Raw genomic sequence first — 13,662 nt, 5'->3', positions numbered from 1 at the left:
GTGGCATCTGATGCTCCTCCTTCTCACCACCACCACTGTCTGGATGACAGCAAAAGGCAAGCGAACAAGCAGGTTGCAATGGAGGAGGAATTCCAGGGAGCTCTTGTCTGTGGGCCCCTGCTGGGCGGTGGGCCCTTTGCAAGTGCCTGAGCATGCCTACCCTTGATGCAGACCTTGGAACCATCAGTGTTGTATGGGAAAACACTGTGGATGACCAGCCTACAATACCTCTTGGCTGAGACCACTGCTTTGCTTATCAACAAGCCCACTGTTGCCTTGAAAAGCACCCAAGATCATACTAGGACTTTTGCTATGGACTTCAAGAGAGTCAAAGGGCTTTAGACTTCTCTTGTAGATGAACTGGTTCTGGAATTGCCTTCAGGCTTTAAGCCTCAGACACGTAATTACTGAAAAGCTCTTCATCCAGTCTTCAACAATTTCCGATTTCTTTGAAGGCAAAAATCTTGGACTGGCACTGATCACATGCATGCCTTTACTTGCTTTGGGGGCAGGGGGGGAGTACACTTAGAAGAAAAGCAACAAAGAGTCTTGTGGCACCTTAAAGACTAACACATTTATTCTGGCACAACCGGTCATGGACGCTGTCCTTTTCATCAGATGTGGGCAGGGCCAGCCCTACCATAAGGCAGAGTGAGGCAGTTGCCTCAGGCAGTACATTTTGGGTGTCATAAAAGGGTGGCAAAGTGTTAGTTATTTACCTTGTTGTTATTGTATTTCTATTGCCATGGAGGGAGAGAGGGGCTTATGGCATTTTCTGCCACATGTACCAAAATAATTCAGCTAACTTTGGATACTGTGCACCTTGACTTGAGGGCGGGGGGGCACCATTTGCTGCTCTGCCTCAGGTAGCAAAATGTCTTGGGCTAGCTCTGGATGTAGGACAATGTCCATGAAAGATTATGCCAGAATACATTTGTTCAGTCTTTAAGGTACCACAAGACTCTTTGTTATTTTTGCTGCAACAAGCTAACTCAGCTACCCCTCTGGACATTGTTAGAGGAACAGGGAACCTCATTCTCCTTAAGGCTGCAGTCCTAAAAAACAGGTACAAGGGAGTAAGTGCATCCCTGAACTTAATGGGTTGGAGCCAGGAGCCAGAAATGGGGAAGAAATTAGCTAGGTTTGCATTCTAATGCAAACTTACCTAATTTCACACTTTCAAACTAATACACGAACAGAAACTCATTCATCCTTCAGAACGCACACTCTTCAGAATTTTGCAATGGAGTCCTCGAAACAAAACTGTGTACAAAAATGAACTTACTGGGGGAAACTGCACACAAGAATACATATATTAGTGAAAATAACATTCAGAAATGTATTGGGAAAATTGCTTGCAAAAATGTGTATATTAAGCAAAACTGGGACAAAAATGGATGTATTCAGAGAAATGTGCGTGTGCAAAGATGGGCATGAATGTTCATGAGGAAGAAAAACCTCTTAACGTTCAGGATGAACCGAATGTAAGATGAGAAAAATGAGAAAGTGAGAGAAGCCGAAAGAAACTGAAATTGACAGATTGTCCCATCCCTACAAGGATCTGTCTTCCAGAGATGGAAAGGCTCCACTCACAGGAGGTGCCTCTTCCCAAGGGGCCGGACAATAGCTTGCCCCATTCAGCAGGGTCCCCAGAGCCTATTTGTAGCATTTTCAGGGGCTGGGGGGGGGGTGCTGTTGGGAGATGGGGGAGGGGAGGTTGGCTTCCCAGTTGTATACACCTAAATCTGACTCCAACCCAGAGGGACTTACTTCTGAGCAGATATGTATGGGACTGTACTATCAATCGCCTGCCATCCACAGATTTCAATGAAAGGGGGCTCATTTTGGAGAATTATTCCACTGGAATATGTGAACTGGACACTTCACCAAGTTCCAAGATAGCTCTGTTTTCAGGTATTGAGTGCACTGCCACAGACAGCACAGACCATCTCTGCAAAATTAAGATGTATGGGGTGATCCAGTCCACGATGGCTCCCCCAGTGCTGGGAGATGATCAACAGTTTAAGAACGTAAGAGCCCTGCTGGATCAGACCAAGGGTCCATCTAGTCCAGCATTCTGTTCACACAGTGGCCAACCAGCTGTCGATGGGAAACCACAAGCAGGACATGAGAGCAACAGCACTCTCCTGCCCGAGTTCCCCAGCAACTGGTGTACACAGGCATACTGCCTCTGATACTGGAGTTAGCATGTAGCCATCAGGACTAGTATCCATTGATAGCCTTCCATCCCAATCAGCTTCATGGGACGACCTCATTGGGTTCTAGCATTATGAGAGAGGGCGAAAAATGTTTCCACTCTGACAGATTAAAAAGTTATCTTCCTTTCCATGCCCCGGTCAGGTTCTTAAGACACTTTCATGTAATGTCCGTCACTATCATGTAATGGAATCTTGGGCAATCTTGAAAAGTTGAGAGCCTACTGGAGTGACACTGGTACTTTTCCAGACCTTCAGCTTTTCTCTCTCTCTCTCTCTCTCTCTCTCTCTCTCTCTCTCTCTCTCTCTCCATCTACATGTGTTTAATCATATATGGAATCCATAAGATTATTTTTAGATGGGAACAGGAAGGAGAATCAAGATCGAAGCAAAATCACTGCTTTCCCACTCGGACATAAATATATAAATTACATTTTATACATTTTGTTTTCCTTGTTCACGTAGATGCATACATTCATGTGCATAATATTGCGAGACTGTTACACTCAGTGGGACACAAACACAGACACTTTTAGTAAAATCCCCCCTCCTCTGCCCCACTCACATTCTGGATATTTTTCAATGAACAGGACTGACTTTAAAGGAGGGATCCAGAACCTCATTCAGCCAGAGATGCCATTAGGGAGAAGCTCTCGGGGGCTGCATTCCATTGCTTTTACTGCCAGTAACTAAGCCTTAAGAGATGCATTTCAACCTTTTAGAATGGTGAAAACACTGCAAAAAATCCCGAAAACCACCAAACCATCCATGGTTGAGAGGAAGGGGCTGGGGACAGTGGAAGGAGGTGTGGTCTTATGGGGACCCCAGAAGCCTTGATTTTGGCCCATCAGCGTAAGGTTCTGCACCCCTGCTTTAAAGTCTTAACTTTCTGAGCCAAAAATGCCTCTTTTTCAGTCAAGCTTCTTTTGTTTAAAGTTGCACAGGTAGGATGGGGTGGAAGGGGGAAAACAAAGAATATTAATAACCAAATCCAGTGAAATCTTGGCCAAATTGAAATCAAGTGCAAGTCACCTATATTGACATCAATCTGGGGGCGGGCGGGGGGGTCTTTTCTTTCTTTGATGTAGGTTTTACTTCCAAAGATGAGACAGATCATTCAACATTAAACACAGAAAAGAACATCCACATTGGAACACACATAAACACTATCTTCAGTACAATCGCCTTGGTTCATACATACAAGGTGAGGGGAAAGAGGCTATTTCTTTGGAGACCATTTTGTAAATAATCCATTAGTTTTATTTCACATAACCAGTATAACCAAAATAATGCAGGCGGAAGGCAAAGAAAGGAAAGTTCTATGTAGGAGAATTGCATTTATCCCAAACTCCTTGTTATCCGAATTCACTGTGGGCCGCTTACCACATTATGGATTTATGGCGTCAGAGTGCTCCTACATGGGCTATGACTAACTTGCAAGTCTTGATGCCACAGAAAGTGGATCTGGCACACAATGCTGCATTTAAACAACCTCTCATTTCTTAAAGCAAGTTTCTAGTTCTTATGCAATAGAAAATGGAGATAAGCTAGAAAAATATGCGTTAATCCAGAAGTCTAATGGTCAGGGATTTCAATGCTTGGCATAGCAAAGTTTCCTCCTCATCATTTGGCAGGAACAAATTAAATGATGCCAAACAACAATCTATACAATTTTGGCTTTCCTTCTGATTTAGTTTGGTCTGTCCTGATGTAAGATTTGAGCTATCCTGGTCCAAAATTTAAATTCCGGGGTGAGTGTGCACATGGAAGAACAAAAGAAGAACCCTGCTCGATCAGACCAAGAGGCTATCAATGGCTACTAGTCCTGATGGCTATGTGCTACCTCCAGTACCAGAGACAGTGAGTCTATGTACACTAGTTGCTGGGGAACATGGGTGGGAGGATGCTGTTGCGCTCATGCCCTGCTTGTGGGTTCCCGGTCGACAGCTGGATGGCCACTGTGTGAAAAGAATACTGGACTAGATGTACCCTTGGCCTGATCCAGCAGGGCTCTTCTGATGTTCTTATGTTCTATCAAGTCCAGCATTCTGTTCACGTTGTGGTCAACCAGATGCCTGTGTGAAGCCCACAAGCAGGACTTCAGTGCAATAGCCATCATGTCAGGGGGAATGCACTGGAAGCTATGCATCAAGAGTGCCTGACCCATGGCTATATAGGCCACATGTATCTTTGCAGCAATTAAAATGCACTTCTTTGTCTCTTTTTCTCTCTTTTCTGAGCGAGGTGAAGACAGATGGAAGAACATAAGGACATAAGGACTATGTTGGATCAGCCCAAAGGTCCATCTTGTCCAGCATTCTGTTCACACAATGGCTAACCAGCTACCTGTGGGAAACACACAAGCAGGACATGAGTGCAACAGCACCCTCCCACCCATGTTCCCTAGCAAGTGGTGTACATCGGCCAACCACCTCTCTGATACTGGAGGTAGCATATAGCCGCCATGACTGGTAGCCATTGATACCCTTATTCTCTACAAATCTGTCTAATCCCTTCTGAAGCTGTCCAAGTTGGCAGCCATCACTACCACCATCATGGCTCCTCGTATTTCTGGAAATCTAACAGAGGAAGTATGCGTAAAATGTAACTAAGTTGGAAGTAGAACATGGAAGTCTTTGCCATCCTGCAGCCAACATATCCTGCACCGATCTGATGGCTCATGGCCTATTCCAGGGGTGTCGAACCTCTTTCAGCCTGAGGGCCACATTCCATTTCAGAGAAGCTCTCGGGGGCCGCATTCCAGTGGTGGGCGGAGCCGAAGGCAAAAGGGGCGGGGCCAAAACGCTAGCATATTTTCATTTAAAGCTCTTACTGCTGGAAACTAAGCCATAGGAGAGGCATTTCAACCTTTTAGAAGGGGAGGGAAACTGCACAAAAGCTGTGAAACCACCAAACAGTCAGGGTAAAGGGGTGAGGCCAGGAAAAGGGCAAGTGGCCCTCTGGGGAACCTCAGAGGTCCAGATTGGGGCCCAAAGTTCTGCACATCTGGCACATGCAGGCAAGCACAGGAGTGGCATGTAGGAGCATGTCTTTGTGAAAAATTCATAATATGGGAAACTGACCTCTGCATCCTGATTATGTCAGTGTAAACTCATCATAAGCAGCAGTTCTGTTTAGTCTGACCTGACTATGCAGAAATTTTAACGGGAACGGTCTGGGGAGTAACCCCCCAAAAGGTGCCGTACCGTACTGGAAGCTAAGTCATGGAGGGGGAGTTAATGAGTAAGACAAATTGGTGTGTGCTGGGCTACCACAAATATATTGCCTAGTCCTATATTTTCAGAGAGGATGAGGAATGTCACATCAGGTGATTTGAGCCGAGGCTGAAGCAGCCCAGTTCTGGATGTTCCATTGCGTGCACAGAACTCCATATAAACTAGAGCCGATTCCAGTTCCCACCCATGGTGAAAGGAACCCCATACTTGTCACAGAAACACATGCATGGAGATTTCCTTCAAAGTCCCCGAATGGGGCAATTGGGTAGAACGGGGAATTGAAAATCACATCCTTTGAAAATATAGGAGGTGAAACTTGAGTCATTTTGTCTGCCTGGTAGAATGAAAATAAATTTATTTTTAAATTATATGGACTATCACTGCTAGAAAAATATGTCCATAAAAAGCATTCCTCAATCCCACCCGCTGCTTTTTCTGTTTTTCTTTTTTTGGTTCAAGAAAACATAGTAGGCTTTCTCGGATATATAAAACCATTAATTTTAGATAAAAAATACAAACTCCACCTTTACAAAAAAAACCACTTATTTTGTTGAATACACATAAAGCGTAACTTTCTTTTTTAATACCAAAAATAAAGAATTTTAGGCTTTCCGGCAGGGTCACCCCCATGCCGCAGTGACATCATACAATACGGATAACAAGAAGAGTTTTTACATCTCACATAGCTTAAACGTGTGAAATAGCAAAAGGGATTTGTTTATGGAGAAGAATAGCAATTGCTACCACAATATCACTTATGGGCAACTGGTATAAGTCTAAAAAAAAAGCTTCTGCTTGCATATAGCCTACGGTTGCTTATGCACATCAGTTGTCTTTTGTAATGTTTTTAAAACAGTGACTTTCAAACTGCCTGTCCTCAGGAAATCCCAGCCACAGAACTTTTGCATGCCGCTAAGGATTCTGGATACATTCTAGGGCACACTCTGACTCACACAGAGCACCAGCCAGTACTCTTGGGTCTTACTTGTAATCGCATTAGGTTAAATAGAATTTGTCCTAGAATGTGTCCAACAGTCTCTTCTGAGCTCCTCCTCCCTCCATGTCTGTACACGACAGAACAGAGGTGGGCAGAAGGTAGATCTCCAGATGTTTTGGACTTCAACTCCCAGAAGCCACTGTCAGCATGGCCACTGCTCAGGAATCCTGCGAGGTGAAGTCCAAAACATCTGGAGATCTACTTTCTGTTCATCCCTGCTGCAGAGGAAAATCAGTAATGGTGCACAAGTTACCTTCCAGTGAGGCTGGGCCACCATTACTCAACACTTTGAAAACCACTGTTTTAAATGATGGGTATGGAAATGGGGGTGGGGGTGGAGGGAGGGGGACATAAACCAAGAAACATTTAGAAAATTATGCATAGGTATACCATTTTTATTTTAATACATCTCATTAGTTTGCATCCCGCTAGGAGAAATTCCATATTTGTCTCTGTGTCCCGTTTCATCCTCACTACAGCAGTCTTCTATATGGGTTATTGGTAAATGTAGTCCGAAGAGATAATAAAAAGCTAGGCAAAGAGTAAAAAGAAAGCTTAATAATAACTTTATGGTGTAAAAAACAAAACAAAAACAAAAACAAAACAAAACATCCACTTAAGGCGCCCCAGAAGGATTTTTTTTTTGTATAGACTTAAAACACCGCCAAGCAAAAATCGCACTGTTTCTATAGAGTCTGCCGTGGCATTTGATACATTCCTGCTCTTTTTTTGTGTGTGCCTAAACTCCATCAGTGTCCATCCATCAATGTCCATCCATCAGTGTCCATCCATCTTCATCAAGAATGCAGGCACATTTCTTGACAAAAACAAACAGAAAAAAAGCACCATTGACTGCTCTTCTAAGAGGAAATCCACTCCGAACTTAGTGTTTCTTTTTCTCGTCATGTTGCTGGAGTACTTTTGGTATCCTCCATTCATGTCATCTTTTCTTTTATCTTTTTGGACAGGGAAACTTCGTATTGTTTCGTAGAGTGCTACAATACTTGCTTTGATGTCATATTAAACAAATGTACATTGTCTCTTTTGTTCTTGTGAAGTCTCTTTCTCTCTCTCTTTTTTTAAGCCAGTTTTTTCCCCCCACGTAGGAGAATGAACGAAGTATACAGTCAATAAAGCACCATACACAGTAGGTTCAGGAATGTAACAAACAAGGTACATCCATGTCCCAGAGAGAAATATTTTCTAGCTTATTTTCACCTTACATCTGCAAGAAAAGAACAAACAACATACTGTAATTCTGTAGTTAGAAAAGCATTGGTCACAATGGAGGAACCCCCACTTAAAAGTAGTTTTTATTTGGTAAAGCAGGGACAGGAGTGAATTTGCCATACTTGTATTCTCACAGAATACAAGTATGGCAAAAATAACAGAATAACCAGAGCCAAGAAGTTCTATATACTGTTTCAGTTGTGTTGCATGCTCATTTTAAAAGATGAACTTCATAATGTCTTTGCTTCTCTCCTCCAGCTCTCCCAAATTCTTGCTAAACTGAAAGACAGCACTTGTGACAGAATATGGCACTATTCTTAATATTTCTTCTTCCAGTAGTTCATAAGGACTATTCAGTTAACACCAAATAAATTCAACTTCTTTGAATATATCTTTTCTATGGTGTATTTCATCTTCTCCAGGTGTGACATCAATAGAAGATAAGAACAACCCTGCTGGATCAGACCAAGGGTCCATCTAGTCCAGCATTCTGTTCATACAGTGGCCAATCAGCTGCCCACAGGAAACCCACAAGCAGGACACAACTGCAACAGCACCCTCCCGCCCATGTTCCCCAGCAATTGGTGTACGTAGGTATACTGCCTTACTGGAGGTAGCACATAGCCATCAGGACTAGGCACTATTGATAGCCTTCTCCTCCATGAATTTGTCCAACCCCCTTTTAAAGCTATCCAAATTGGTGGCCATCACATATATACATACATATGTTCGTTTGTTTGTTTATTTATTGCATTTATATCCCGCCTTTTTTTCTTCCTTAAGGAACCCAAGGCAGCATACATAATCCTCCTCTCCATTCTATCCTCACAACAACAACCCTGTGACGTAGGCTGGGCTGAGAGTCTGTGACTGGCCCAACATCACCCAGTGAGCTTCCATGGCCAAGTGGGGACTAGAACCCAGCTCCCAGTCCAACACTCTTGCCACTACACCATGCTGGCTCCCCACTACGTCTTGTGGAAGTGAATTCCATAGTTTAACTATGCGTTGTTTCCCTACCTACTTTCTTATCCTATCGCTTCTGCGTGTGCCTCTTACTCTACTAAGCTTCAGGAGATTTCCGCTCTTTAGCAGATGTATGCAACTCTTCTTACAGCAAAGGCCTACGACCTTTGTTTCTACTATGTATATCCCTCAAAGCCTAGGATCAATCTCTGTGTTAGAAGATCTGCATATTGTACAAGCTTTGCTGGGATTCTTCCATTTCAGGCAACCGATCACATGTGTGAATGCCAGATCAGTCTTTTAGGGGTGTTCGATCGGCTCCAGTTTCGAGCCCCACCTCTTGGCAAACAGCCCTCTCATGAGCCCCCTCTTACCTGGATGTGCTTACCTTGATGGTACTCACCTGCCATTTTAATTACCCACTATGCTACAATGTAGCACCATTCCAGGGTACAGCGGGAAACCAAAATGGTGGGATCAGGGCCCTGCAAGGCCAATGGCCTCCTAGCAACTGCCTGGGGATGCCAGGCACTGGCACCGGCCCTGCTTTTATGACCTCGGCCTCTTGCGCCTACAAACATCTGTTCCTATACAACCTTCTCTTGGACAGGGATGGGGGTCTGCACCAGGAGAGCAGCACAATTATCCATCGGTGTGACAGCGCACCTTATTTCCACACACACAAAGTGGGCTCATTTTATGCATGAAAAATGTTCAAGGGCGTAAGAGTACAAGAGCAGCCCTGCTGGATCAGAGGAAACCATATCTAGTCTAGCTTTCTGTTCCCACAATGGCCAACCAGGTGGCTATGGGAAGCCCACATCAGCGCAATTGTACTGTTGTCCTGCTCGTGTTGCCCTGCAACTGGTATTGAGAGGCATTCGGCCCCGGACACTGGAGGAAATATATAAACATCAGGCAGTGGAGGCTGATGGCTCTGATTTTGGTGGGGCTATGGATCCATTCTAGGTTTCACATAGGCCCAGCCAGAATTCTAAAGGAGCAATACAAAGTATTGAATCCCATCCCCAAAATGGGTTCAGCACTTTGGATAGCTCCTTTAGAGTTCTGGCTGGTTCTGACTGAAACCCCACCAAAACCGGAGTCACCAGCCTCGCCAGTCACCTCAGGACTAATAGCCATTGACAGCCTTCTCCTCCATGGGTTTGTCAAATCCCCTTTGAAAGCCATCCAAGTTGGTGGCCATCATTAAAACTTGTGGTAACAAATTCCAGATTTAAATATGGCTGTGTGAAGACGTACTTTCTTTGGTCTGTCCTGAATTTCAGACGGCCAGCACCTGGTTTGGTTGAATGAGAACGGAAAGGCTATGCACATTGGACGACCGATTTTACATACATCATGATTTTACAGCCAGCTACTTTCAAGGCACACCATTTGAATCCCTCTCCATTCCAGTATTACCACAGAATGACTTGACCCTCAGAAATCAACAATAATTAGATTAGCATTAGGGAACTGCAGAATACAGTAGTTTAAATATTAGTCCCCCCAAAATAAGCAAGGAAAGGAAAGTGATTCCAGAATGTGGGATGTTTGTGCCACAGGGTGCAGCTTTAAAGGGAAAAATACCCCTGAAAAGAATTATCCAAGCCAATCATGTCTGATTTCTTGGCTGCCCTAAGACAGCCAGGTATGAAGATTTTGAACATCGATTAGGCAGGAGAGTGGTAATAGAAGATTGTTTTTCATTGCTTGTGGAATTAATGGTAGTTTCAGTCGTACCTGGTCATCAGCAGTGTTTTTATGAGGGTTTTAACTTTTTTCGTTTCCGTTTTTTACTTTTTTCCCTAGGCCTTCCTGTTGACATAAGGGCAGGGTTGGTGTAAATAAAAAAAAAAACCCCAAACAAACAAACCCACCAAAGGCAATGCATTTATTGATTTTTTAAAAATAACATATTGTCTTTATTTACGCCTCAACAGGGATAAAAACACACAGTCATTTCTTGCACTTGCTAAGGTGTTTCTGTTTTTATCTCTTCAAGACATAGGGATGCATCCAATAACGCTGTTCTGCCAGCAGAATGAATACCACCAGCGACATGGGACTTCCTCGTCCTCTCCTCTCCCCCCCGCACCCCACTCCCTCCAATTCTGCTCTGGAGGGTCCCCCAACCCTCAGGAGAAGATTTGGAGGGTGTGCCAGGAGGGGGCTGCAGAGTGGAGGAGAGGAAAGGTAAATCCCATTCCGCCATTCTACTGGTGAAACAACAATATTGGATCCAACCCATGATGTGCTGTGTTTATAACTTCATAGCTGTTTGTGAGGCAAGCAACAGGACCATTCAGATGTCATGAAGAAGGAGGAGGGTTGAGACCACAAGCTGCTTCAGACATTATGCTCAACTCACATAGGAAGGTGGGGCCAGTAGGTGGGGCCATTCCCCTCCCCTTCTACGCATGTTCAGAGGAACAGCTGAACTGTCACAGGAACGTAGGAAGCTACCTCGATCAGAGCACTGGGTCCATCTAGATCAGAGATTTTTAACCTCTTTCAGCCCAAGGGCCAAATTCCATTTTGAGAAGCTCTCGTGGGCTGCATTCCAGTGGTGGGCGGAGCCAACAGCAAAGGATCCAGGGCCAAAAAGACCAACATATTTTAGCTTGAAGCTCTTGCTGTCAGTAAGTAAGCCTTAGAAGAGGCATTTCAACCTTTTATACAAAAGCAGGGAAATCTTCGTATGATCAGTGGTCAGGGGGAAAAGGGGTGAGACCAGGAAAAGGTGGTGTGGTCATTTGGGGGACTGGACTGAGATCCCAGGTGGGCCAAATTTGGCCCCCAGGTCTGAGGTTCTGCACTCCTGATCCAGGTCAGTACATTTGCTGACAGTATGTCTCTTCTGGGGCTTCAGAGGGGGACTAAACCGGGGACTTCCTGTACACAAGGCAGGTACTCTATCACTGGGCTATGTTCCTTCCCCAATTGTCCTACTATTACTCACATTTGCCAGCTGCAAAAAGAGGGAATGAAAAATTAAATATATCACTTAAAATTGTGGCTGATATGCAAGATCGCTTTTCTGAACTGGCCTGATGCAGATCCACCTCTGAAGTCTGGCCCTGGACAATACCTGGATGGGAGGTCACTTGGGGAACCCCCAAAGTGCTGCTCCAAGTTGTATGGAGGAAGGTACATATGAACATTTCCTTTTTACTTCCAAATCATTCAAGCATGCCCTTTTCGAAGCCCCAAATGCGATCGCAAGCACATGTCCACTGCAAATGTTTGCAAATTGCCAGACATGCGATTACGGTCGATTTGTGCAACTTCGCCTTTGCACAAACGTTCTAATTTTCGTGAATGTCCCCCGTACACTGAATCTGCCATGCTTTAGTCTATGGAGGAAAGTTGTGCAAATTTCCCATTTGATTGCTGCTCAATCTGTGCAATTTTCCCATTCGCTCAGACCAAGCAGCGATCGCAAATGCGATCAGGAATTGCACACGAGTCGGGTGGCAAGGCATTGTTTGGAGCATACTAGCAATTTCAAACATCACTCATTCGCCCGTCGCTATATGGAGGAAAGGTGGGATATAAACATTAACTACGGGGGTATTCCTTGCTCCCTCTTTGATGGCCTTCTGCTATTCAATAAAGATCTTAGGCCATGGGTGGGCCCCTTGTGACCTTCCCAATTTTTTGGCCTAGAGCTCTCTTTATTGTTAGCTATGCTGGCGCTCTTCATATGATAGCGCTCTTCAAGTACTTGAAAGGCTGTTACAGACAGGAAGGCCGGGATCTCTTCTCGATCATCCCAGAATGCAGGACATGGAATAATGGGCTCAAGTTACAGGAAGCCAGATTCCGGCTGAACATCAGGAGAAACTTCCTGACTGTTAGAGCAATACGACAATGGAACCAATTCCCTAGGGAGGTAGTGGGCTCCCCTACACCAGAGGCATTCAAGATGAGGCTGGACAGCCATCTGCTGGGGATGCTCTGACTTGGATTCCTGCATTGAGCAGGGGGTTGGACTCGATGGTCTTGAAGGCCCCTGTCAAGGGCTCCTTGGAGGCCTCTCTCAGTCTAATCCAGTAGCCAAGTCCAGACACAGACAAAGCGATTCTTTTCAAAGCTTTATTCCTCTTTTACAACTTAACAACTCTACTGTTAGCAACTAGATATGAGCAGCAGACTACCTATGCCCTAGGTTGGAACAGTTGGTCCCCGTTTGAAAGGGAATCACTGGCACACCCCTGAACTTAAAAGCTAGGGAGAGTCCCTCCCCTTTTCCCTTGGATCCTCTGGGCGCAGCTGTTGTTTGCGCACCAACCGGGCACTACGCCTCCTTTCCGCGCCCTCCATTTGGCGCCGCTCTCTGCGTCAGCATCGCGCGTCCATCAAGTCTGCTTCCCGTGCTCTGTCACTCCCAGGACTGCTATCTAAGCTAGGAATGCCGGTGGGAGGAATCTCCGTCAGCTGTTGGCCCTGGGAAAGAGGAGCGCGCTCCTCTCCCAGGAGCGACTCCTCTTCCTCAGAATCAGAACTACTCTGGGGATTCTATGGGCTCAGTGTCCACCCTGACAGCCCCTTCCAACCCTACCAATCTACGATGCTATGATTCTATGAAACTGTAGGGTAAAGTATCTTGCTGGCCACAAATTGCCCACGCCGTCTTAGGCGTTTGGCCTGCACAGCTGTTAATTTGACTTCTCCTGGCATAAGTATCAGTCGTCAGGATCCAATGGGGCGCTTCTGCCCCCCACTGACTCTCTTCCGCGCTGCCCATTCCGAAAGCCGAAAACTTTCAGAATGGTTTCGGAATGAGCCGAAACACCTGTTTCTCGAAGGAGGCAGGTCGGCAGAGCTCACACAAGGGAGCTAAGCCACCCTGCCCCCATGCAGAAATGAGTGTTTCCTCCCGTTTCAAGGCTTCCCGTCGGAAGCGCTAAATCTCCCTTGGTTAAGCAGTGGGTCCCATTAGCGAAACAGAATTGGCAGGACTCACCGCTAATGGAAAGGAATCAGTGGGGCAAAAAAGAATAGGCAGAGG

At 45.2% G+C, this 13,662-nt stretch overlaps 1 protein-coding gene across 6 annotated transcripts in view; it reads right to left on the bottom strand.

Annotated features, from left to right (window-relative positions):
* Positions 1-5,903: 5,903 nt before the first annotated feature.
* PDGFA (platelet derived growth factor subunit A) overlaps positions 5,904-13,662 on the bottom strand; it is a 93,322-nt gene continuing 85,563 nt past the window's right edge. For 2 of the 6 annotated variants that reach the window (XM_084818412.1, XM_084818411.1), the window contains exons 7-8: positions 10,392-10,466; positions 5,904-7,674 (exon numbers count right to left, since the gene is read on the bottom strand). In XM_084818412.1, coding sequence (XP_084674538.1) covers positions 10,411-10,466 — 56 coding nt within the window. In that variant the 3' untranslated portion in view covers positions 5,904-7,674; positions 10,392-10,410. The remainder of the gene's footprint in view (positions 7,675-10,391; positions 10,467-13,662) is intronic. The other 4 variants (XM_084818415.1, XM_084818416.1, XM_084818414.1 and 1 more) reach the window with 2 other exon arrangements.

Source organism: Heloderma suspectum, chromosome 12, assembly GCF_057233095.1.
Source record: "Heloderma suspectum isolate Gila_16-S chromosome 12, 16-S_ref, whole genome shotgun sequence".
Classification (NCBI taxonomy): domain Eukaryota; kingdom Metazoa; phylum Chordata; class Lepidosauria; order Squamata; family Helodermatidae; genus Heloderma; species Heloderma suspectum.
This window is presented reverse-complemented; position numbering and strand designations above follow the sequence as displayed.